The sequence below is a fragment of the Scaptodrosophila lebanonensis genome, unplaced genomic scaffold (assembly GCF_003285725.1).
Source record: "Scaptodrosophila lebanonensis strain 11010-0011.00,11010-0021.00 unplaced genomic scaffold, SlebRS2 tig00000024-arrow-pilon, whole genome shotgun sequence".
NCBI classification, from domain to species: Eukaryota; Metazoa; Arthropoda; class Insecta; order Diptera; family Drosophilidae; genus Scaptodrosophila; species Scaptodrosophila lebanonensis.
In genome coordinates, this window is record NW_022060538.1 from 20,884,987 (window position 1) to 20,909,859 (window position 24,873).

The window sequence follows — 24,873 nt, forward strand, 5'->3', positions numbered from 1 at the left end:
AAAAATAACATTGTTTCAAATATATACCAGTTTCAATGAAAATTGTACAATATAATCAAATCAGACTCACATTGAAACAGTCGTCATACAGTACAAATAAAAATACGCATACACTGCTTGACGCAATCGTCGTACCGTTTGTATACAAAACACGCAGACACTACAATACTGGTGCAACACTGGTCGCTGCCAGCAAGAATCAGAGTACAACTTGCCACAATCACTTTTCTTTAGTTTTTTGGGTTTCTATTAACAACAATAAGAGTAAGCTCGTCGCGAACTGCTGCCCAACGCTAAATAGCAGAAATAATTAAGTCAATTAAAGCTTATGTTCATGCTAACACTGTTTACAAGAAGCTCTGCAGCTCAATAACACCCACGCGTAATCAAAATTTTCAGGTGAGTAGCCTGTGATGCTGACGAATGCAACGCATTAAAGTTTGTACGAAATGAACGCAAACAATGGCGTTTACATTTAGGGCATGCACATATTTCGCAATCTTTGGCGCGCTGTTCGTGATAAAGCAGGCAATCTGCATAAAGATAATATTTCAACGTCAACTGATTGGCTGTGATTTTGAAATCAACAGACAGATTACAACTTACCTAGCTCTCGGGCTACACGTACGCAATAAAAAAAATTCGCAGTAAAGCAGACAAAATTTCCAAAACCATCGTTGTTATCTACTAGGTACTTGTGCACATAGATTCAAGTAATGATTGTTAATCGCGCTCTACCTTTTATGTGTCTTACAGTTCGCACCAGTAGACTTCGGCGACAATAACAACCAACCAAGAACCAAACATACACACAGCACCTGCACAAATAACTAAAACAAGAAAGCGGATGTCAAGCTCTAGATCTGCGCAAATACGCAAACGTAGTCTTCTCCATACAGAAGTTGATCGTGACTGAGTGACTGTCCGCCATAAACCGAATTTCAAGTTGTAACCAATTCTTCCAAAGCGTACCAACTGTATAAACAGCGACGCACACACATTAAAATACGGACGCTCTACAATAACCAGTACAAGTATGGACTTTTCAGCTTCACCTTCGTTTGAATCAACAAATGGGACAACGGATCATAAGGTGCCACTGCGTGGTGGGTCGCAAAATAGCTCGTATTTGGGTGGTTCTATGGATGGTTCCATGTATGATAGCGCTCTGGATCACCAACTCTCCTTATCGGCGTACAAATCATTCAATGGTAAGTTAAGTGCGCGGTAGGCTATGGGACTTCTCTTCTTATCACCAGCTGTCATTTCAAAATTATCAATACTGTGCTGTTAATGCATGGCATACAAAACATGAAGTCAAAAACGTTTCCAAACAAGCAGTCCGAGCTGTCCAATCCTCAAGTGGGTAACATTTGCCATGATCAGCTGCAAATGATTCGTTTGCTGGCGGAGCGTGAACCCAATGCGCAGGATCGAGCACTTTGCATACAATGGCTTCAAGCACTGAATAAATCATCTACACAAAATAAAGAAGTATGCCAGCGCCTGTTGCAGTTAATGCAGCACCAATTGGCCACATATGGTCAACTTGGCACGCCCTTCAACGATCCAGAAAACTTGCAATATGATCCTGAGGAATTACTACAAAAAACGGTAGGTGAGGAAGAAACCCAGAGTCAAAGCTCATCGGCGCGCTATGAGGCACAAGATTCATACAGCAACGACTCCATGGAACTATACAATCACCGGGAGTTGAAGAAGGAGCAGACAAATTTAAAAAATCAAATTGCTGCCCTTCAATTGCAAATAACCGCGCTCACCATAGAGACCAATCACATAGAGTTGTTGACCCAGAAACTAGGTCAGGAGAACATGCGCAAGGCCCGCTTCAGTGAAAGTCTCAAAATGAATCTAATTAATGCTGCTGAGCAAACGCTCAGCTCGCAGACGCCGGCGAGTTTTCCGCAACAATTTATGCCGCAAATGTTCACCGTCTTTAGCGATGATCAGCTACTGATGAATCACTTTAATGAGGTGGACGTCGAGCTGAATAAAGTGCTAAAAAAGCTATGCATACAGGCTGAGGAAGCCCATAAAAGTACACTAACGGATGTGGTAAAGAGAAAGTTGCATGCCGTGCGAGGAAAAATGATGGCCAAGTACGAAGCACGGTTGGACGAGCAAAAACAAAAAGAGCAGAAAAATATCTTCATAGTGAAGCGCAAATGTTTTGCATTGATGCAGCAGTTTCTTATTAATATAAGCATCAGTAAGGATGAGGACAGCAAAGAATATGCGAATCAGTTTTTAAAGCAATTTCACAAGCTATATAACAGTGCTACAGAGGAGCTTTAAAGATTTTGTTATTCCAATAATCTTATTTATATTTTCTATATTTGATATATTATTATTGAATTCTAAATGAAATTTGTGTTTTTATGCTAACTTTTTGGTCTTTCGCACTCTTTCAGAAAGCGCCAGTGACATTAACCAGAGTGCGTTGAACGCAAAACAAAAGCCATCCCTCTCCGCTTTGGAAAGTACGCTGAATAGCAGCGATTCGACGTTCAAGTCGTTGAATGCCAGCACAATATTAATACATTCTGAGAGCAGCGATACCAACACCTCGCAGGAGGAAGTCGATCCCAAGTCACAGCTGGCCAATAAGGCAGTATTCAAAACGGATAATCCCAACTTGTCAATTATAGAGATAAATGATAATTCTATCAAGGAGCAGGACTTGGAAAAGGAGGTAGTGCTAATAGAACATTTGTCCGATGATGATGCAGCAGCGGAGAAAGTGAAGAGCATACTAAAGAAATCACCCAGCAAAACGGCAGCAGGTACTGCGACTACATCGCAGGACAATGCTGCGGACAAACGTCGACGCAAAGCAGAGTCGCTTCTTCAGTCTAGCAAGCAAAAGCTGGACATCAATATAGCAGAGGCCTCAGCAGCGGCCGATGCAGGCAAGAGTGTGCAGCTGGCCGACCCACTTGGCCCTGCCACAGATCTCTCTGTCGGTCTACCACAAACGAAGCGAGAAATTGAAATCTACGATACACTAGAGGAATTTGAACAGAATCTGCCATCGACGGTGACGTTGTTGAACACCCCATTCGGCAGCAAAGTTTATCTTGTGGGCACGGCCCATTTCAGTGAGGAATCACAGGATGACGTCTCCTTTGTAAGTTGATAATAGAGTATGGATATTATTTCAATTAGTAGAGCGAATTTTCTACCTGTTTCCTTTCTTTCAAACAATATTTAATTTTTTGGTTCGTTCAAAACTTAAACAACCGCTTGACTTCAAATAATTGTTTTGGATTTTGTAATAATTTCTTATTTTAACTTTTAAATGCTTATTGAACTCATTATTATTATTTAAATAGGTCATACGCAATGTCCGTCCAGACGTGGTCATGGTTGAGCTTTGTCCATCACGCATACACATACTGAAGTTAGATGAGAAGACGCTGCTTGAAGAAGCCAAGAACATAAATATACCGAAGATAAGGGGTATTCTGCAGACGCACGGCTACATTAATGGCATTTTCTTCATCCTCCTGCTGCAGATGAGCGCACAAATTGCAAAGGATCTGGGCATGGCACCAGGTGGTGAGTTTCGTCGTGCCTTTGAGGAGATACACAAGCTGCCCGGCTGTATTTTGCATTTGGGCGATAGGCCCATACGCATTACATTGTATCGTGCTCTTCGGGCACTTTCGCTATGGCAGACAATGAAGCTGGTGTGGCGCCTTACTACTACTGACACCATCAGCATCGAGGAGGTGGAGGAGTGCAAGCAACGCGATTTGCTCGAGAAACTCATGCAGGAAATGGCGGGCGAGTTTCCCGCCTTCTCGGACGTATTTGTGCGTGAGCGCGATCTCTTTTTATGCCACTCCCTGCAGCTGGCTGCCTTGCCACAGGCAGCTCCTGACGCTCATAAGGTGCGACCCGTGCGAGTTGTAGGCGTTGTTGGCATCGGACATGCCAATGGTATAGCCAAGATGTGGGGCCAAGTTGATCCGGAAAAGATACCCTCCATACTCGAAATACCGCAGGCCAGCCTGAGCCAGCGCATCTGTAAATATACTTTCAAATACGGACTCATAGGCCTGGGTTGTTATGGCGCATTTCGCATATTGCGACCGCGCATGGCGCGTTTTTTTTAAGGTATTGATGGACCACAAGCGAGATGTTCGATTATTTCTAAGTTCAAACAAATTGTTGATTTTGTTTTATATTAAGCTGAGACGCGCGTATATGCATATAATATACAAAAAACAAACACAGACACTTACATATACATACATACAACTAGACATATGCATACTAACATACCCGAACCCAAGGACTTTATATTGAATGAACGCCGCGAGAAGTTACGAATTGTACAATGTTTTTGATATACATTATTTATATACTTCTAACGTATATTGCTGTATGTTCCACACAAAAATACACACATACACAGACACACATATTCCTGGTTTGAAAAACCCTATATACATATAAACAAAAAAAAATTAGTGTTAAAAATCCTAAAGAATACTACATACATATGTATATGGTAATTACTTGGCTTCTGTTCATATTGTTGTATACTTGTTCCGAAAAACAAAATCAAAAATTTTGACAGATTTTTGTCTACGATTTTGAAGATAGTCTAATCGTCGCTTTATATGTATGTACATGGTTTCCTAGAAGGTTCAGTAAACATCTAAAGCTGTATGAATTGCGAGGAGAGCATGCTGATTTATAATTCATATGTGTAGGTATTATTGCTGCCTTCGGCTGGTTAATCATCGACCGCAACTACATACTACCTAGTTATACAAACATATACATATATAGTTGTTGTTCATTCCATCGTAAAAACTTTAGATAGTACTCATTGTAATTAAGTGCAAAACGTGATGGACCCCTGACAATGGCCGTGTGTAAAAAATCCAAACATGTTACTACATATACAAACAAACAAAAATTAATTCATGTGTTTTTTAAACCTAAATCCGACTAATATACATATTTCGTACTAAGTGAGCGTTTTGATTGCGGACAACTAACTGATTAAGAAAGACAACAACAAATCGAATGCAGTAGTTTGTGCTAAATTAGAGCAGGTGTTATGTAGCATTTAAAACTAGTATACCACCCGATAGAACTCCTGTGTATAACAGACTCAAATAAAATTACAAAATATACATTATTATTATATACAAATTGTGGTTTTTATTTAAGAACTTTTGACATCCTACCGTATGTAAACATTCCATTCTGATATTCAATAAAAATAGAGATCACTTCTACTTTTCCTTATGAATGGGGATAAATATTTTAGGATCGAACTAAAAAACGAACATTTTACCTGAAGGATTAAATGAATTCAAAAATCATAAAATCTGAGCACCCATCGTAAGTATGCCGACCCATTGATCTTACGATCACTTCTTAAGTAAACATAGATAAAAATCAGCTATAAAGTGCCTCCGGTTACAATACAATTTAATTTTGTAAATAACCATAACCTCTGTATGTAACACTTTTTTCAGATGATTATATATTTCTAACTTAAGATCGGGTAAGCATAAAAAATTGTCACAATTTCCAATTCATTTACAGCAGCAAAATTTGTAAATATTTATTTAAGGAATTTATTCAAGTGAATGTGGAGTTCGGCACAGATAAGACTCTTATAACAAAAGTACTGTTAAACTAATCGTATGTCCTGACTGATATAAATGGATTGGTGATTAACTGTGCACTCAAACGATAATAGCTAGGGATCTGAATATTGAATAAAAGTTCCCTTCTAAAAAGTTTTGCAAATTTATAACTCTAAATGGGGAAAAGGGGTTTCAACGTTGGTATGTATGATCAGCATATTTCAATAACTTCAAACTACGTTTGTGTATCCTAAGAATAAATACAAAATATTGGCTTTGCATTTGGCATTTTTTGATATTTTTATTGGAACCCGATGTATTGAGGTTTTCTTGTAGATTCAAATAATAACGACTTCCTTTATGATGAATCAAACCTTTCTGGATGGCCTAGAAAGATCTGACATCCAAAGTCGTCAAGTCAAATTCAATGTACTACGGCGATTGAAACAAATGACAAATATTTACACTTATTTACTTGCTTTTTATTATTACTTTAAACTTAGCTTAAGAACTAAACTTTTCTCTTTTGTTGTGTGTATGTCATAATTTTGTATCTTTTTTTTAGTTAAAAATTTCCAACATTTGTGTTTGCGCTTATGTATATGTATTAACATATTTTCAATTAGAATTTGCTGCATTGCAAATAAGAATCTTAAATTGAAGTGTAGAATTCTAGGTTTGTAGTTACAAATTAAATTCTAAATATGTATGTAGTTAATCTTGAGGCATTTGGGGGGCGTTGCGTGCGTGCGTGCGTGTGTGCATGTATTGTGGCACTGTTGTAGGTGATGCTGGAACAAGCCTTAGTTTGCAACATAGAAACTAATTGAGTTCAAATCGAGAGCTGCAGTCTGGCAAACACAATCAAGAACGAGTTGAGTGTGTGTGTATGTGTGGTGTACATCATTTGAATCTAAGTGCTTGAATCTGTGAATGCTGCACAATAAGCCCTGACTACTGTCTGCGTCGGATAATGCAAAGTATAAGTTGCTCGTCTACGTTCAATTGGCGGGAATGGGCTGCTGCTGTAGAACTTCACAATTACAATTGTTTCTCGCCGAGGACGACTTCAGCCCTCCTCCTCCTCCCTCCACTTGATGCCATGCCATACTGCGTCTTAAGCTGCACACACTACGGGGTCTCCGATGTTGCCTCGGCCTTCACTTCATTCATAATGATCGATGACAGATGATTATTAGGGTCGGGCGCACTCAGGGGCTAAAAGCAAGATGGTGAGATGATTAAAGATTGCGCAACAATGGCTGTAAATTAGATACAAAACGTTGGCACAAAGCACAAAAAAGAATTAGTAAGTAAGTAGGTACATAGGTAGGTAGGTAATAAACCCTAGCCTAGTGGTAACAACCAACGACTGACTGCCAGCCAACCAACAAACTAGGCCCACACACATTAGCAAACTTGGACACACAGAGACACACAACACACGTTCCAAAATAGTTTATTTTGTATGTAAATCTTTGTATTTTTTTTGGTTTTTTTTTGTTACTACCTACCGCTTGACTACTTACAATTCCGAGCGGCAATCCACCAACTTGGGGCGACAAATGCGGCACCGTTGGCAAACCAGCAGCGGACGACGGCTGTGGGGGCACTGGCGAGGGCAGAAGAGCGGCAGCCGCTGCTGCTGCAGCCGCGACAGCAGCGGTAGCTGCGGCCACACTCGAAGCTTGCAGTGGCGGCGGTGCTGCCAGGGCAGACCCGCCCACATTCGTTGTACTGTGGGGACCATCATGCGGTGTGGTGCTGTGTGCCCGATGATGCAATGCGCCTGTATAATAGCCGCCATTTAATCCTGTTTTGTATTTCGATTTTGTTTTGATATTTGATTGATATTCAAAATTGTTGCATTTAAATAAACGAATAAATATGAAATGTTGCTGTTTGTTTGCATTCTTGGTTTCGTTTCTTGTTTCTCTCAATGTGAAGAACGAAGGAAATAATAATTGAGCTAAGTTGTTTGGGTGACTGCAGTTGGCTGCGTGTTGTCTAGAAAATGATAATTCTGGCTACCACCACCCCGACGAAATGCTGACTACACTAATGAACCAAATTTGGGTAAACACTTATACGTTATCAAAGGCGATCAACTCAGATTCGAATTTGCATTATAAATATGTTTTGAAGTTGTAAAACAAACTGTAAAGAATAAATGCAAAGTTCATGTTCATGGACAGAGAATTTAATTTGATGCAGATTGGTTTCCATATTTTCTATTCGATTACTGATATGAGTTCGATAGAGTTCGCTTCAGAATTCTGTTTTTAATACATTACAAACGAATTTTATATCTCAATATCTCTCTTCTATATCTCAATATCTTGAATCGTTAATTCAATTTTCTCAGATGCTTTGAAAATACATCATGATGCCTCATTGTATCACAAATCAATCCATCTGTGGACCGCAGCTGCCTCTGCTTATGCTTTAAGTTGGACTGCCTTAGACTCCTTAACGAAATATAATCTTCTCCGGATATACTTATGTAACCTGCATTGCGTTGATCGCCGGAATTTAAGCAAAACATAACACATAGCATTTGATTAGAAATTACTGACTTTCATTCATGAACAATTGCATGGGAGATTTAACAAAACACTGAACTGTATGTATATCGTCTGCTCTTGCGATGATTTTTAATTGTAATTGAGTGAAGCCATCATCCAAGTTCTAGAATTGTGACCTAAAGCAACATTTAGCAGCCAATCACTGCCACACAAGTACAACTACAACAACAACAACAAAATTCCAATATTGCAAGTTAAAGAACAATGCTGACATGTTTTTCTTTAAAGATTTTGTTTTATTTGTTTTTATCTCTTTTCAGTTTTGCATTTGCATTTGTTTTTTATGTTTTGTTTCGTTTTTTCTTTCTGGAAAGGTTTTTGTTTGTTTTTAAATCATTTTTTTGTTGTTGCTTCATCGTCAACTGTTACGTTTTAATTTTATTTAGCTTTCACAGTTATTAAAAATATTTTTATACATTACAAAATAACAGTATTTTAATTTCTTGTCTCATTACTTTTACGCTTATGCTTATTAATTTCCTTTCTTTACTTTTCTCGTTTTTTGTTGCAATTTTTTTCATAGGCTTGTGTGGGGGGTGTGTGTATATGTTTGCGAAGGTGTGTGTGTGCTTGTGTGTGTGTGTGTGAATGGTTGTCGTCTATGCTTGAGTATACTTAATAGAAATGGGTGAGTGTGTTTGGGTATGGGTGTGCTTTTTTTTTTTGCTGTATGTTTTGTGCTTATAATGTTGTCAAACTTTTCTTTAAGTATTCATTCGCCTTCACATTTTTCTGATTTGTGTACAAAACGAAAAACTTGATCAGAAGAAATTCTTAGGCAATAATATTTATCTTTCTTGTTTCATTTCTTCAATTAAGGAAAATATTTTGCGTGATAATGAAATGTATGTAGAAAAAAAAAGTTGATTATAAAAATATGTAATTCATAATTAATGCGAAAACACGGCGGCCAACATAGGCCGATCGTCTGCATACTTTTCAACTTTAAACTTAAATTGCAAATGTTTACAAAATGAAGCTTACTACACCACTTCGTTTGCGCTTTCGTTTCCTCTAATCGTTTTTGTATTTTTGTTTTGTTTTTAATTTAAATTACATTTTACACACTAACAATTTTTACGCTGTGCCACTTGATTCAGTTTTTAAGAAACTGCCGTTATCATTAAGGTAATTCTAATGCTTTAATATTAATTTTTATATATTGTTTTTGTTGTTTTCGTTTGCTTTTAATATATTTCTGTTATACGTTATAAATGTACATACACTATACTTTAATTTTTACGTTTAGTTTTATTTATAGATGTGGTTTGAAATTTAACGCGTCGTGTTGCTTCCTTTTCTCCCTTTCTCTCCTTATCTCTCTATATATATATATATATAAATATTTACTTTGTCTTGTTAATATTTGAAAAATATTTACGTAAGGCGAAAATAAACTCGGATGATGAGATCATTATGCATTATAGAGCAGATAATATAATAAAAGTTATTCCAAAGATTTAACCAAAACATTTTGCATCAACTGCATAGTTTTTTTTTTCTTAATTTTGCTTAATTTTTCTTTTGTTGTTGTTATTTATCAAAATGTTGAAAGTCAGTAATTTTCTTTTCTCTGTGCTTAAAAATTAAAATTTGTTTCTTGTGTTTCTACTTATATTTCTAAAATGGGCGATATTGTTTAGTTACGGTTTGTTTGTGAAAAACTAAAACGTTTGCTTATCGGTTAGCACGAAAATATGAATAATTGTAATCACTACACATGTCGACAATTTTAGGCCGTACGGGGTGGTCGTCTTTTAAAATGTAAAGAGAATCGAAACATTAACAACAATAATCCATCAAATTGTTTACTTTCACCTTTCTTGTAAATAATCATGAAATATATGTATTTATATATATATCTCTATATATAAATGTTTATATATATATATATATATGCATAAATTGTGGGTGGTTGGAAAAGAAATGAAATGAAATCAAAGGTTCTGTTCTGTTCTAAGCTGACTCTACAAACGCTTTCAATGGATGGTGGGGGGATGAGGTGAAGTGTGTGCTGTGTGGAAATCTGTTTCTATATTTGTCCAAATCTAAGTATCTGTCGTTTGTTTATTGTATCTTCTTTGTGCCTAGTCTGGTCTAGCTCCTATGAAATGTAACATAGTAAATAATTATTCTTGTTTGTGTTGCGTTTGTAGTTTTGTTTAGAGCTCTCTATGCATATATATTTGTATTTATAACTTTCTTCTCTCCTCTCACACATCGTCATTGCCCAACATCGGTCGCGCGCTAAATCTCCTCATCATCGTCGTCATCAAAATCAATCGTCAACCGCCATAAGCCGTGTCTATAATTATTATATAGCTTAATCTGTGTAACTTATATATCAACTCTTACAGCATTTTTTTTTTTTGTTGAAATCATTATCAATATATACTTTCATTTCTTGTTTACTTTTGTATTCTTCTTTTTGCTTAAATGAGTCAGAAGTATGTATGTATTTATGCTCTTGTTGCATGTGTGTGGTTGTTGTTGTTGATTTTGTATTTATATATATATATTTATATGGGGGTGTATGGTTGTGGTTGGTTAAACGCTCTCTGATTCTGATTAGGGTTCGCTGCTTTTTCTGTTACTGCTTCTTTTTATCGTTTTACATGTAACGCTTTCGCTTACTACTTTTCTTGATTTGATATCATTTGTAGTTTACCTTCGGGATAAACAGCCGCCGCAACGCCGGCGGCCGCAGCAGTTGGCGGCGTGCGCATGAAGTACTCCTTGTTAACGCAATTCCTCAGCACATCTGGAATATTACCGACAATAGCTCGCCGAATTTCGGTGGCTGCCATTTCACGCAGCTCCGTTGCCGATGCATCGCTGAAGAAGGCGGCATGTGGCGTACAAATCAGATTAGGAGCATCTTTCAGCGTGCCCTGAAATGTTGGTTTGTGCCATAAAAAGGCAGAATAGGTTAGTAAATTCATTTGTCTGGCGTAGGCGCGGCTTGGGATTAGATTGCGTAAAATGTCTCGTTTTACAACAATCTCTTACTTGGAATACATTGTAAGGTTCGTTTTCGTGTACATCCAATGCGGCCGCCCGTATTCTGCCCTGTTTCAGTGCCAAAGCCAAGGTCTCGTCATCGACCAGACCGCCGCGGGCGGTGTTCACCAGAAATGCACCAGGTCGCATCTACAAATAATGAAATAATTAGTCAGTTTAAAATGTAAATTGTGCCAACAGTTTCAGGAGAAGTATACGCTTTAGATAATAAACTGTGGTTTAATCATTTTCGTTATTTGTTGAAAGTCATATTTTACTACAATAACTGTGAGTATATTTTGATTTTAAGTATTCATTAAGTCACAAACAGCCGTTGGCCATATAGTGTGGATATTGATTTCTGTGCTTACCTGTTTAATTGTGAATTCATTGATTAAATGATGATTGTGCTCGTTGAGCGTGCAATGCAGTGAGACGCAATCTGATTGGAAAAGCAGATCTTGCAGCGTATAGACGCGTGTGAGTCCCAGCGATTTATCAATACCATCGGGAAGATAGGGATCATAGAAGATAACATTAAAGCCAAAGGCTTTTGCTCTCAAGGCCACTGCGCTGCCAATGCGACCCAGTCCAACTAAGCCTAATGTATCGCCACGTATGCGTGCGCAGCCCTGCAGAAATAAGAGAGAGATTACAACATTTTAATATAATGTCAGCTATAGAATGTGCAAATGAAATTCGAACTTACATGCGCCGCCTCTCGCACTTGCTCGGGACCCGTAAATTTCTTTCCCTCACGCACCATATTCGCCAGCCAATACGTGCGTCGGTACAGATTCAAGATCAAGCACATTGTTGTGTCCGCCACTTCCTCGACGCCATAGCCGGGTACATTGCACACTGCGATGCCCAGTTCGCCCGCTGCTTTAACATCGATGTTGTCTGTGCCGCTGCCTATGCGCACAATGATGCGTAAAGCTTTGAATTTCTCTAGATCTTCCTTCGTTAAAATTATGGTGTGCCACATGAGCGCGCCCACAGCTTCGTTGAGCACCTAAAAAATAATTTTTCATTATTAAATGTTAACAAATAGTGAAAAGTGAAGACCAAGGCCTAAAACTAAAATCTTTTCTGATTCTTAAATTGTTTGCTTTATAAAATTTATTCTTTTTGCTTGACGAAATAGTCGCACTCTAACTGAAGATTTATGAAATAAAAGCATCGTTTAATAAGAACTTTCGACCAGGATTTTATAGCACCGGATTCCTGACAACCACAAAATTTCAAGCCGAACTATTGCTAGGATATGTACATACATTTTTGCCTGGATTGTTATAACCTGTGATACATACCTTCTCGTGTATTTCAGATGTGCTTTGTGCATCGCAAAAGGCCACTGTAGCCACATCCTTAAGTATGGGCATCTCAATCGAGCAATCACGTCCATCCAGTAACGCTACCAGCGGTCGCGCCTGTAGCGGTCCATTAGCGAAGCTGCCTTTAACATCAATGCGCGAACGCTTCGGCATCAGTAGATTTTTGTCCATTTTGTTTCTTTGTTGTTGTTTCTATTTTATGATGTAGTTGCACTTGTCACCGCTCCTTTTATGTGTGTGTATATGTGTGTGTGTAAGTGTGAGTGTGTGTATATATATTATATACTTATAGGTGCTGGTGTATGTAGGTTTATGTATGTAATATTAGGTGTGCTTTCTGCTACTTAAAACTTTTAATTAAGCGCCGTGCGCTCTTTTTGTTCAGAGTTGTTTTGTTTTTCTTGTTTTGCTCCAATTGTTTCAACGCTTGCCGTTGCTCTTAATTAAATCAATGGAAAGAAAACTGTTTTCAAGACGATGACGACGCAAACGTTGCAATCATTTTTGGCGCTTCATATTGAAATCGAAAATCCTGCAAGAACAACAAAATTAACAAATTAATGCACGTCAATTATATGGAAAACATGTAATTGGATGTGTGTACGAGAATGTAAGTATATAGATACATATACTTTTATTATTGCAAGTTGTTAAAATACAGCAACAAGAACAACAAGCAAGTTATTGTTTTAAGTCAAGCACGCGGCGCGGTGGCAGCGTCGGCGGCGTTGGCAGCAACGTCCGTCGTCCACACACACACACACACACACACAAAACTTGCACAAGTCAGCAGAAATTTTGCCGATGATGATGACAAGTTTTCGTTTGGATTTCGCAAACATCAGCAATAAACATACTTTATTGCATTCCCTCAACGCAAAGTCACATACACACATTCTGTGGCAAGTCATGGAAGGGAAGGGTGTTGGGGTGCTGTACATTGCATGTATGTGTGTGTGTGTGTGTGTGTGCGGGGGGAAAGAAAACATAGAAATTCGATGCGACTCACATTTTTTTTTAGTGTTTGTTAATTCACATATGTATATGTACGTATATTATGCGACGAGTGTATGAAATAAAAAGGCGCTTCTTGTTCAGTAAACGACCCAGCTGTCAGTCAGAGCTACAATAATAACAACAACACATCGGCATGGCAATACCCTAAATACGAAACATCGATTGCTGACTACTTCAAATTTTTTGCTTATCAGCACTGAAAACCAATGCGCTGATTAGAACAGTAAGTGTAAATAGTTTGTTATATACGAGGGTATAGGTGTAGAAGGATTTTGAGTTTTCACGCGTATCTTATCACACAATATAGTATATATATATAACGCCTTATTGTGGTATGCCACCTTTCTATTGGTGGCATGACAGACACGATGACTGACAGCGTCAACGCTTATTCAGCTTTAGTTGTGAGTTCAGCGATAAGCAGCGCTAAATTGGCAATACAGTACTTACTGTTTATATGAAACGTTGTCATTAAAAAAAATAAAAGGCTCTTTCAAGTATTCTTTCCTTACCAGTTTAAAGCGAAACTCAAGTATCTCTTTCACTTGTTAAGTCCGATTTCTTACTCAAATTTGATGAGAATAAGTTCAACATCTCAACATCCACAAATAACTAGTTTTCGCGAATAGTCTAAACAATATTCTCTGTATGGCGTAGATATGTACATGTACGCAAAAAATGTTACAATATTGCACATTAATGATGGCAATTAAGTAACTGAATGGATTGGCTGACAGCAATTGTGCTTGTCTAGCTTTTTTCTGATATACATATATGTAGGTGCACTAATAGTATATCTGTATATAAGCTCCTATGTGTGTTATCAAGCCACCCAACGTCGAAGTTACTGCGGCTATGGCTATGGCAATGCTAGAGCCACATCCACAGAAACAACACGCTCGTGTGTGTCAGCTATCGGTACATATTTAATATATACAAAAGTATAAAATACGTCTAGGCACTGCGGCACTGTGGTACGGAAAATAGAAATCATGCTGTTAATTAATCTACCAATTGAATATGATAGAAATCAACCTGCTAATTAATCTAGAAATTGACATATTCCTACTAAAGGGTATCAGGAACTTGTTACTTTTTAATAAATAAATTAAAAATTATGTTTTTCATTTCTAATATTCCTTTAAGTTTTCTTAGTTTTTTAGAGAAATGCAAACAAAAAACACTATTAAGGACAATAATAAAATTGACCTCCCTTCGTATTGGTTTACGAAGCATTTGTTGGACTTCTAATAACAAATACCTAATCGGGTATAGTCACGATTTTGCCAATAGCTAAGATGGATTTTACATTCCCCTATGTTTTCTTTGGGTAGTTTGGGACCACTGTGTGGGTGAGCTGCCAGCGCAGCATTTGCTACAATAACAAAATAGCAATAACAACAACAAAAAGAGTTTGCAAAGATAATAGCCACACACACACACCCACACAGACACCAGAATACATGATGCAAAATATAAAGCATGAGTCGCAATTATGACATATGGCCGAGTCTCGTTTGTTGCCTACGTCGCTAACAAAGCGAAATACACGCTTTGTTTATTTTTAAACAATTAACTTTTCAATGCTTAGCATTTGCTCGTTGCTAGTATTTTTCTGACGAAATTTCGTTGCTGATAAGGGAGCCAATTATAATATAAAAATAAATAACAATTTTCTAAAGCTGGCTAAGTTGCGAAGACAACCCTTCATTACTTCCCATGTGTAGCCGATGATGTAGAGAGGTATTTATAAATATATTTATATAAAATTGTTTGTCTTTGTTAAAGTATTGATGTGATCCAAACTCAGAAAAGAGTTTATCAGATCAATATTCTGGTGCAAAATAATGGGAAACGCAGTTGTTATTTATTTATTATTTACGAATATACCTTAAGGTTGGTAGATAGCATTAATCAGTTAATAGCTATGAAAATAAGATAACCAGCAAGGAATACGTTCACTTTTTGTAGAGCAACAATATGTTTTGATTAAAACATAAAACAATCGTTGAATTAGAGAGATATTATGTTTGTAAAGAGTTTTAAATACGATTGAAATTTGTCGATTGTAATAGCGAACGAAGCTTTTGAGTGTTTACATTCATAAGGTTGGAATAATGTTTGCCAGTCAATAATAATTGTTGTTTACATTTAGCACTTAAAACGAAATCCGGACAGCGGCAAATTGCAACGAAATGTTAAGTGCTTTTGAGTCAGATATGCACGAATGTATTATTTAATTTCGAATATTGAATCTCTAATCAATTTATTAACAAGTCATCTTACGTATACAGATTTTAGAATGGGTGGTATGTGAATGGGAATACTTGCTTACTCATACGATTGTTCAAGTACGTAAATCGCGTAACGTAATCTTTGTAGCTAACACAAGCACAAAAAATAAATACTTATATGCACACACACTTTTTACTCAGCAATTCAACTTGTGAAAGGCTGCTGCAATGCGCGCCAAAATCAAAAACCAGTTTACACAGCAAGGATTTAAAATTCAGCTCATACCTGTCCCCATCCCCGCGTTCCTGCTGCAACGAATGCGCCCACGCAGCAGCGAACGATGCTGTGATTTTATTTCTTTTTTTTTTTTAAGATTTTGTGTGTGTGTGTGTGTGTGTGTGTGCTAAAGCTGTTGTGCAAGAACAACTTTTTATTAAGAAAGTTGAGTAGTAGAGAAATCCCAGTCGGAAACCTGTTGATGATGCTTTTCACACTGGCCGCACTGGCAAATAAATAAACAAATAATCCAAAAAAAAAAGAAATTAAAGCACAACGAACGAACGAGTGAGAACATGGAAGGGGAACACAATAAATATCACTACACAGGTATGATAAATCAAATGTAGCGCCATCGCTGGTCGCGCGTACAGTAAATCTTGTGCGTATCTAACAGATACATTTTGCTTCAGCTGCGTGTTTAGTGACGTTGCGCATTGGCATTGTGTGCCAGTAGTTGTTTTTTTTTTTTTGTTGCTACCTGAGTTTAAATGGGCTCAGCCGGCGAGCCAAATCATATTCGGTATAACAGCAGAAAGTCTATTAAAATCAACAAGGCAAGTCAAGGCGGCAGCAGCAGGAAGAATAAGAATAGCATGACAGCAACAACAATAATAAGAATAACTTCTATGGCCTATGAGTGGCGGGCAGCAATGTATCTCTTTATGGGCAGCAACAAACCGGTTTATCAGAGACAACGAAGCACGACCGAGCCGAGTAACCGAGGGACGCACGATAAGAGCAATAATAACAACAACATCAAAAGTAGAAGTAAAAATTCAATGGTTTTTATTTCAACTGCGGCGCACCAGCTCCGACTGACTCTGGCTCTCGTTGCTCCCTTGGTCTTGGCTTTTAACGTTTTTGCCACAATTTCAGTTAGCGGGCAGCAGAGACAGCAGGAAAAACCATGCTGGTTTAAATTGTTTGTTGGCTTAATGCCACAAAATAACGACACGCAGACAGAGCAGCAGCAGCTTCAGCAGCTCGTTGGTCCGCGCTCGTCCGGCATTCGTCTGTGTATGTATCTGTAGCTATCTATACATAAACTACATATGTATGTATATGTGTATGAGCCTGGTGCAAAACACGTTTAAATAAGTCATGCGCATTTGTATGTTGAAATACATTTCTATATATGCACATGTTCTTTAAATGTATGTATAGTATGTACGCCTGTATGTACGAAAACTTTACACTGACAACAACTTTGGGGCAACAACAGCAGCAGCAACAATAATAGCAGACGAGGAAAAAAGTTTTTAAGTGTTGATGACGCCATTGCAGATATAGAGAGCTAAAGCAATACAGAACGATAGGAAGGGCAGAGAAGGCGGAAGCGGGACAGCCAACTTGTATTCGTCACTACGACATCCAAGTGCAACAATTGCACTCATGAGCATAATAAGCGACCGTGCGGGGGTGTCTGTCTGTGTGTGCTTTTATGTAAATGTTTGCGTGCGAGTGTGTGAAACGACGGCTGAAAGTTAAATAAACGACTGGATTTAAACATCGTCGGCGTCGTCGTGACTTGGCGCGTTTTCCCGCGTTTTTAATGCACAACAGAGAGACGACGCATGCATATTTAAAGCCGGTAACGGAGCCCTCTTCTATACATTGCTCGAGCTATTAACCTTTAAGTGCTAGTCTGTACAATAACTTAAAAGATTAAATATATTTTCAAAGTAAGCGAAAGATATCAAAAAAGGCCAGACTAAATAGCTGGAACTTCTTATTACTTTCTTTCTACTAACAATATGTAATTCAAACGTAACGCAACAGCACAATCATTTTCTATAAAACTTAAAACCTTTGTTAGTCAACCCAACCAAAAGGAGTAAAGAAGAATGAAGATCGCAGACTCGAAATTGGAGCGCTTATTAAGGGAAATGTTTGTTGTTTACATAAATAATAAATACATTGATATTTATAGGGTTAAAGCAATTCTGCGGCGTGTGTCTGATTTGTCATTATTTTTATTGGGCCACAAAAAAAAAAAAAAAATAATAATAATATAGTATAACCGTACATATAGTATGTACATATATTTCGTATTGTGTATAGATTGTTTTTGCGTTTAATTTCTTTTATTTTTTTCAATATATATATTTTTCTGCTATTGTCTACATTGATTGGCTGATTTCGTTGGATTGCTTTCAATGACGCAAATCGAAAAACTGCAAGTATGGCAAGTCCCCAGAAGCAACTAAAATAAATACAACAAACAATTTATTTACACCCTTCCCCCCTACCAACTCCTCGGTTTTGCACATATTGACAGCTTTGTTATTATTGCTACTGCCGCTTTTTCTGTTGTATTTGTTGTTGTTGCCGTTGCGAAAACCATTTGGCTCAACAATCAAAATGTATACGTCTGTCTGTCTGCCGCAAGTGTCTGTTTTCTTATTTAGACCAAAAGCGCGTCAGTAAAATGGCCACGGATCGATAAAACGACAGCCAGATGGGGCTAAAAGGAGGGTAGGGGCAGGGACTGCCAAACAGCAGGCGTCCGCATTGTATTTTATATTTATTTGAAATTTTGTTTCTTAGCAATTTAATTTTAAACTATTGCGTCTATTTCAGTTTCCGTTCGAACAAAACGAACAAATGTTTTGTTTTCGCTTCCAAGTGTGAAATTCTTTCGAAAGCGAGACAAAAAGTGTGCAGGTGTGCATTTTTGCACGAGCGTGCGGCCAAATAACGAAATGAAAGCCAACAAGCGAACGGGGCAGGCAGCTGGCAACAAACCACACAACAAAAATAAAATGATAACGGCGAAATAAAACGCATAGGATGGTTGGCCGAGCTGTATTTATGAGGGGGCCGAGCTGTATTTATGAGGGGGCCGAGCTGTATTTATGAGGGGGCCGAGCGTGTGCTTGTGTACTTATGTATGTTTATATTTGTATGTATTTCTGTTCAAATTGATAGCAAAATTATATCAAAATACGAGTAAACATGCGCATCACACAATCAAAATTATTATTGCAGCTATGTGTGAATATTTTATTATTTCAAGTTTTAGGAAAATTTTTGAAGAGGCTTCATGAAAAGCATGAGCAAATACTTTTGTATGTTATGAAAGTTACACCGCAGGGTCGACGCGTACTAAAACAGTTACAAGCACACGCACACATACATAGACACAACAATGCAAATATACAAATAGATATAAACTGGCAAAAAAAAAAATGATTACAGACATACACAGACAACAACACAACGATACAGACTAAAAAGCTAAAGCTCAACCGAACCGTTGCCGTTGCATGTACGAGCGGCGGTGGCGGCAAGTGAATGTCTCTGTATGTACGCTTCTTGGTGTGTGTGATGGGTACAGGCGCGCCCGACAGTGAAAGGGCGAACAGAGCACAATACGATAAGCGCAAAAAAAAGAAGAAACAAGCGTCAATTTGAATGAAATTGGAATGAGAGGAAGTCAATATAGGATAGCATGCCCGCTGTCATAGATGCGGGCTGGGACTATATGAAGCATAAATAAAGTATTTATGGACATCGAAAACAAGTGCAACTTTATAAACTCTTTCTGTTAGTTTGTGTGTATTTGTATATTTCTCTGCATATATTTTTATTTATAAATGCATAAATTGCAAACAAAAACATGAAAACAATGTAATATTGTAATACAAACGAAACAAAATGGTAGCGAAATGCGCAGTGTCGACAGTTGAGTGCAGTAGTGTGTATGATTTTCAATCAATATGCAGGCGGCGGGCCACAACAGCAGCAGCTGTGGGTAAGGGAGCATTGCCTCTATTTATAGTTGGCACTATACGGGTGCATGCGTTTGTATGTGTGAATGTGCTGACCAGTCACTTTGTATTTATGAATGTGTGTGTATGTGTATAAAAGGTAACACAAACACCCGCTTTAATGCGTATACGTCAAGAGCGTCGGCAACTTTAATGGGGAAGGCGTTCGCTTAAAGCGCTCGGCCAGTTTTAAAGAGTTAGCCCCAAACACGCGCAAACACACACAATTCACAATATTGCCAACTTTAAGTGGAATGAGAAAAAGAAATAAAGAGATACATACACACACGACTCAGTGCTTTGAAACGTACGGAACGAACCAAACGAACACTTTCACCCTTTAAAGGATTTTACTATACAAGCAGACGAAAATTCTGCTGAAATGTGTCAACATGGGCAAATGTTGCCTGGCTGGCTGGCGGCGACTCGGCTTTGGATGGCTTTCTGGCTCACTCGCTGCTTTTGCTGCTTGCTCACTCGGACGAAATTGTAGCGGCCGCCATGTACGCGGGAAAACAACAACGCCAACGATTTTTGCCGATGAGACAGCAGTGAGCAGCATGTTGCAGCAGTGTGGGGGCAGGGGCAGGGCGTTGCGCAGTGAACCTTGCGTGTATATTGTCACTGGGTAGCAAGCAAAAAGGAACAGTCACACATACAGTCGCGTCATATAAAATTATGTATGTATGTAGAACTCTTTTGAGTTCTGTGTGCGATTGTCGCTGTGCGCGCATCTCATGTATGTATGTACGTATATATGTAGGAAATAAAATTATTGGACAGTTTTATTAATGTTTTGCGTACTTGCCGCGCACACAATAACACATTGTCATGCTCAAAATTCACTTAACAATTGGTTGCTGAATTTTTGGCAAATGTTCCGCATATTGCTATCGCTTGCTCACTTACTCAGCAGTGGCAGCGCAGTCGCTCGCATAAATACATTCGCAAAAAACATACAACAATGTTTGGTATGTGTTTGTAATTCGGCTTTAAAAATTCATACGAATTCTGCACGTTTAACTTTTTTGTACACGTTTATCGCACACACACACACACAAACACACTAGCTCGCACACACATGCAATGCCACTAACACAAGCATACACACACTTTTCGTAATCGTGGGAAAGGGGGTGACAATAAATAAATAAATCAAGTAAAACCGCACAAAATGTGTATATTATTGTATTGCTAATAATGCTTTTCATACAGCGGCGCACTAGTTTAGCGTTTTCTACTTTTTTCCACTCGCTTTTCGGGTTTTCTTCTTTGTGGTGGCGGCGACGGCAACCGCAGCACTCGCGTTTTTGCGATTTTGTAATTGCCTAAAATTCACGTGCAAAACACTTTGCCACACACTAAATTCGAGTGCAATCTCTTGACCGCCACCTTTATGTGCACTTTGCGCACATTTTTCATATATTCTACACTCTATTTATATATATTTTCATCAAATTTTTACCAGCAACGCGTCCAAATTCCACTTTCAACTCGCAGCTTTCAAAATGGCGGAATACGGCAAATTTAGTACAGCAATGACGCGATTAGAGCCGTCCGATACTACTCTCTGCCGCGTAATATCGATGCTTTTCGCAGCACACGCACACACCAACACAGGCTCGCTACGCACTGAACTGGACGACTCAAAATGCGGTGAAGAACGTATATTATAACGAATGCGTTTACTTGAACAATAATTACGAAACGTTTTTGATGAAATGTGCACTATTTCAACGTACTTTGAACGGTAATTGTCAAAATCCAAAGACGAACGCGCACCGCTCGACGCGAATAGTGTAGGCAGAAAAACGATACTGTCCTCGGCATCGATGAATCCTATGCTGGCCAATAACCGATAGGCAATCGATAGCTGATAACGTTATGGAATGCACCGACACCTTGTCTCTTCACCTACTATTCGTCAGTCATTTTACTTGAAAAGAACGTATAGGAAGCAGGTTCGAAACAAAAGTAGAACTAGGAAAATTATAACGAAGGTAGCAGGGCATTCGAACGCACAGAAACCTCACTACAACCCACCATGTCGATCAGACGAGCATCTCATGCAGGCAGCTGGTACACGGATTCAGGTAAACGATGTAGACACAACAACGAGCGCAACACCCACACCAAAAAGGTCAGACAAAAGACAGGCACAATTTTTCTTTAAAATGGGAATAACGCTTTGCCATTTTATCTGTTATCTCATTACCACTAAAATTGATGTACATGTTAAAAGGGGCAACGATAACTCAAAAATTGGACTCTGGCTTGGAGCCAACTGCATTGCGTATCTCGTCCATGCGATCATATGCTATCTCTGTTGCCCAGCACAGGCGCTTCTCTAAGTCGCTGCTGCGCTTGCGCTGCTGCTTCAATGTATCCAGTCCGTGCTCCAGTTGTGTGCAGGCCTGAAAGAAGGTGCTCAGCTCAGGAATATCTCCAAATTCGCCGGGATGACGGCGCAAGCCATCACGGACATCTGTTGTGAGCTTGTCCAAACGATTCTGCATGTAGCGTGTCTCAAAAATCTTCTGCAGTTCCAAGGTTGTGACCTTCCCCATGTCATTGGACATATTATTTAGGTGCAAGTCACGTATGCGCTTGCGAAGGCCGTTGAAATTAATCGACTCGAACTTCTCGCCAATTCCCTGAAACAGTTCATAACTCTGCTTCAGTTCCACCTGCATTTTCTGCAATTCCTCATCGATGCTTTTGGAGGTCTGCGAATCGACAAATTCGGCACGTAGTAGACGCTCGGAATCAAGGGTATCCCAATTTGACGAACCTGTCGTCTTCAAATCGGATGATGAAGTTTGCTCTTTCTTTTGGCCGCTGGAATTACTTGTGCTCGATGGCTTCATGTTAATGGTTTTGCCTCCTGCAGCTTGACGGAATGCGTGCGCCTTATTGAATGTCGATGTTGATGATGACGACGTCAAGGGCCTTTTCTCAACTTTGATGGCAACATTACTTTGCTGGCTGCCCCCCTTCTTTGGGACCAGATTGGATATGGGATTTGCCTTAATGATAGATTCAAATGATGTCTTTCTTTCTGGAACACCACTTTCCCTGTTCGAAGATTGCTTAGAAATCAAATAGGTGTGATTGTGCATAGAAGTTGTACTTACTCCTCTGCAAGAATGGCATTGAGCTCCTTGCGTATGAGATCGAGCAATTGATCGTTCTTTTTGTCCTTTTCCATATTGATAAACTAAAATTTAATAACAGAGTTTATATTATGTGCGAGTATTTTTGATTTGCCTTCTTTTGCTGAGTTACGAGTCAACTGAAAAAAGTTTGTTTATTTGTTGGCCTGGTGACGCCAGGCTTGCTCTGTTATCCTTGTCGTATTTGAAGGTATCTTTCGGAACCAATAGTAAAGTCAGTTGTTTACAGGCTCGGAGCTTTCCCGTCAATTGGACCGCTGGCTGGGCGCTGCAGAGTTGTCGCATGGACCGGCACGGGCCATTATTGCCCCGTAAGCGCAAACTTGGTCTTTATTTTGTGAATATTCATTGTAAGAATACTCCTTTATTTCAGACATGCCGGCTATACGTACTGTGGTGCTTGTGGTGCCTATGCATATCGGCAAGTTAGTCCTGTAGTGGTGTAAGATAATGTTCCCAAACCATCGTATAACAAAAACTAAAAGATTTCTCTACAGAAAACGCATCTTCATATTGGGACCGTCTCATCATGTTCGCCTGCGTGGATGCGCGCTGTCGGTAGCGAAAAAATATAAGACCCCTTTGTATGATCTCAAAATTGATACTCAAGGTCGGTAGTTGCGGTTATTGCCCAAGCAAACCAAACCATGTGTGCTATTTGCAGTCAATGCCGAATTGGAGAAAACGGGTCATTTCTCCTGGATGGATATGAAAACGGACGAGGATGAGCACTCCATTGAAATGCATTTGCCATATATAGCAAAGGTCATGGAGGAGTAAGTAGCAAGCATATGTGTATAGCCCAACCAAAGCACAGTCTATTGATATATATTTCCCTCTGCAGCTTTAAGGATCAATTTAAAATCGTCCCAATACTTGTGGGATCCCTAAACCCCGAGCAGGAGGCACTCTATGGTGGAATACTGGCCACCTATTTTACGGATCCCGAAAATCTTTTTGTGATATCATCCGATTTCTGCCACTGGGGCCAGCGCTTTAGCTATACGTATTACGACCGTTCGTGCGGTCCTATACATAAGTCTATTGAGAAGCTGGATAAGCAGGGTATGGACATAATTGAAACATTGAGCCCATCTGCCTTTACCGAATATTTACGGAAATACAATAATACTATATGCGGGCGTCATCCAATTGGTGTGATGTTGGGCGCCGTTAAGGTGCTACAAAATCAAGGCTATAATAATAAAATGAGCTTTAAATTTCTTAAGTATGCGCAGAGTAGTCAGTGCAAGGACATGGACGATTCTAGCGTCAGTTATGCCTCTGGCTCGCTTATATTTGAGATTTGAAAATCAAAAGTATTTTCGCAATATGTATTAAAGTTTAAGTAAAAACCAATTAATATGAATTCATCAAATTGCAATTTTTATATTTATAATTTTTAGCATCAAATTGAAAACAAATAAATAGTGTTCAAAGAAATTAATGAATTAATCATAAATTTGTATATGTTTTAATCATTAGCCCATGGCACGCGCTCTTGTTAAAGTATTTTACTGGCTTAGTGTCCCATTCATAGCTTAACTATAGGTAATTAGATTTAAATTTCTAAAGCTGTAAACTAAACGAATTAATCAATCCTTTAATTAGGCGCCTCCCGAATACTAGATCTGCATAAACAGCTAAACGGAAAACCTCAATAACATTGTGAATTTTGAAATGGCCTGTTTCCGTTTCCAAAAAGATTAAATTGGTAGAACCGATTGGAGAAAAAGTCACGCATTGTAGGAATGCTCTGTTCAAATTTGGCAATTGTGAGTTGTTTTTTTTTTTTGGAAGTCTGGAATGTTTGGCACAACTTTTATTTAAATGTGAAGAGGATT

At 38.6% G+C, this 24,873-nt stretch overlaps 4 protein-coding genes across 10 annotated transcripts; 2 read left to right on the forward strand and 2 right to left on the reverse strand.

Annotated features, from left to right (window-relative positions):
• The first annotated feature begins 76 nt into the window (after positions 1–76).
• LOC115621073 (traB domain-containing protein) lies at positions 77–5,190 on the forward strand. Of its 2 annotated transcripts, none has more exons than XM_030514600.1 (4): positions 77–399; positions 757–1,211; positions 2,433–3,148; positions 3,354–5,190. In XM_030514600.1, exons 2-4 carry the CDS (start codon positions 1,037–1,039, stop codon positions 4,137–4,139), a joined length of 1,677 nt encoding a protein of 558 aa, XP_030370460.1. In that variant the 5' UTR covers positions 77–399; positions 757–1,036; the 3' UTR covers positions 4,140–5,190. The 2 variants fall into 2 exon arrangements, with proteins under 2 accessions (XP_030370460.1, XP_030370461.1); XM_030514601.1 differs by lacking the exon at positions 77–399 and adding an exon at positions 607–691.
• Positions 5,191–6,091: 901 nt separating this feature from the next.
• Positions 6,092–21,633, reverse strand: LOC115620274 (C-terminal-binding protein). Of its 6 annotated transcripts, none has more exons than XM_030513441.1 (8): positions 21,322–21,633; positions 12,532–13,087; positions 11,928–12,233; positions 11,590–11,850; positions 11,237–11,368; positions 10,887–11,109; positions 7,148–7,446; positions 6,092–6,851 (listed from the first exon to the last, which is right to left on the reverse strand). In XM_030513441.1, the coding sequence occupies exons 2-8, from the start codon at positions 12,724–12,726 to the stop codon at positions 6,765–6,767; spliced, it is 1,503 nt and encodes a 500-aa protein (XP_030369301.1). In that variant the 5' UTR covers positions 12,727–13,087; positions 21,322–21,633; the 3' UTR covers positions 6,092–6,764. The 6 variants fall into 6 exon arrangements, with proteins under 6 accessions (XP_030369301.1, XP_030369305.1, XP_030369304.1 ...); XM_030513445.1 differs by having other exon boundaries at positions 7,148–7,422; positions 21,322–21,632; XM_030513444.1 differs by having other exon boundaries at positions 7,163–7,446; positions 21,322–21,632.
• Positions 21,634–21,754: 121 nt separating this feature from the next.
• On the forward strand, positions 21,755–24,491 carry LOC115620866 (protein MEMO1). Its single transcript, XM_030514335.1, has 6 exons — positions 21,755–21,949; positions 23,259–23,340; positions 23,403–23,471; positions 23,527–23,639; positions 23,694–23,805; positions 23,874–24,491. Exons 1-6 carry the CDS (start codon positions 21,901–21,903, stop codon positions 24,337–24,339), a joined length of 891 nt encoding a protein of 296 aa, XP_030370195.1. The 5' UTR covers positions 21,755–21,900; the 3' UTR covers positions 24,340–24,491.
• Positions 22,019–23,073, reverse strand: LOC115621887 (the record flags this gene model as incomplete). Its single annotated transcript, XM_030515715.1, has 2 exons — positions 22,019–22,931; positions 22,991–23,073. Coding segments are annotated over 2 exons (903 nt in total), but the record flags the coding sequence as incomplete, so codon positions are not given.
• Positions 24,492–24,873: the final 382 nt, after the last annotated feature.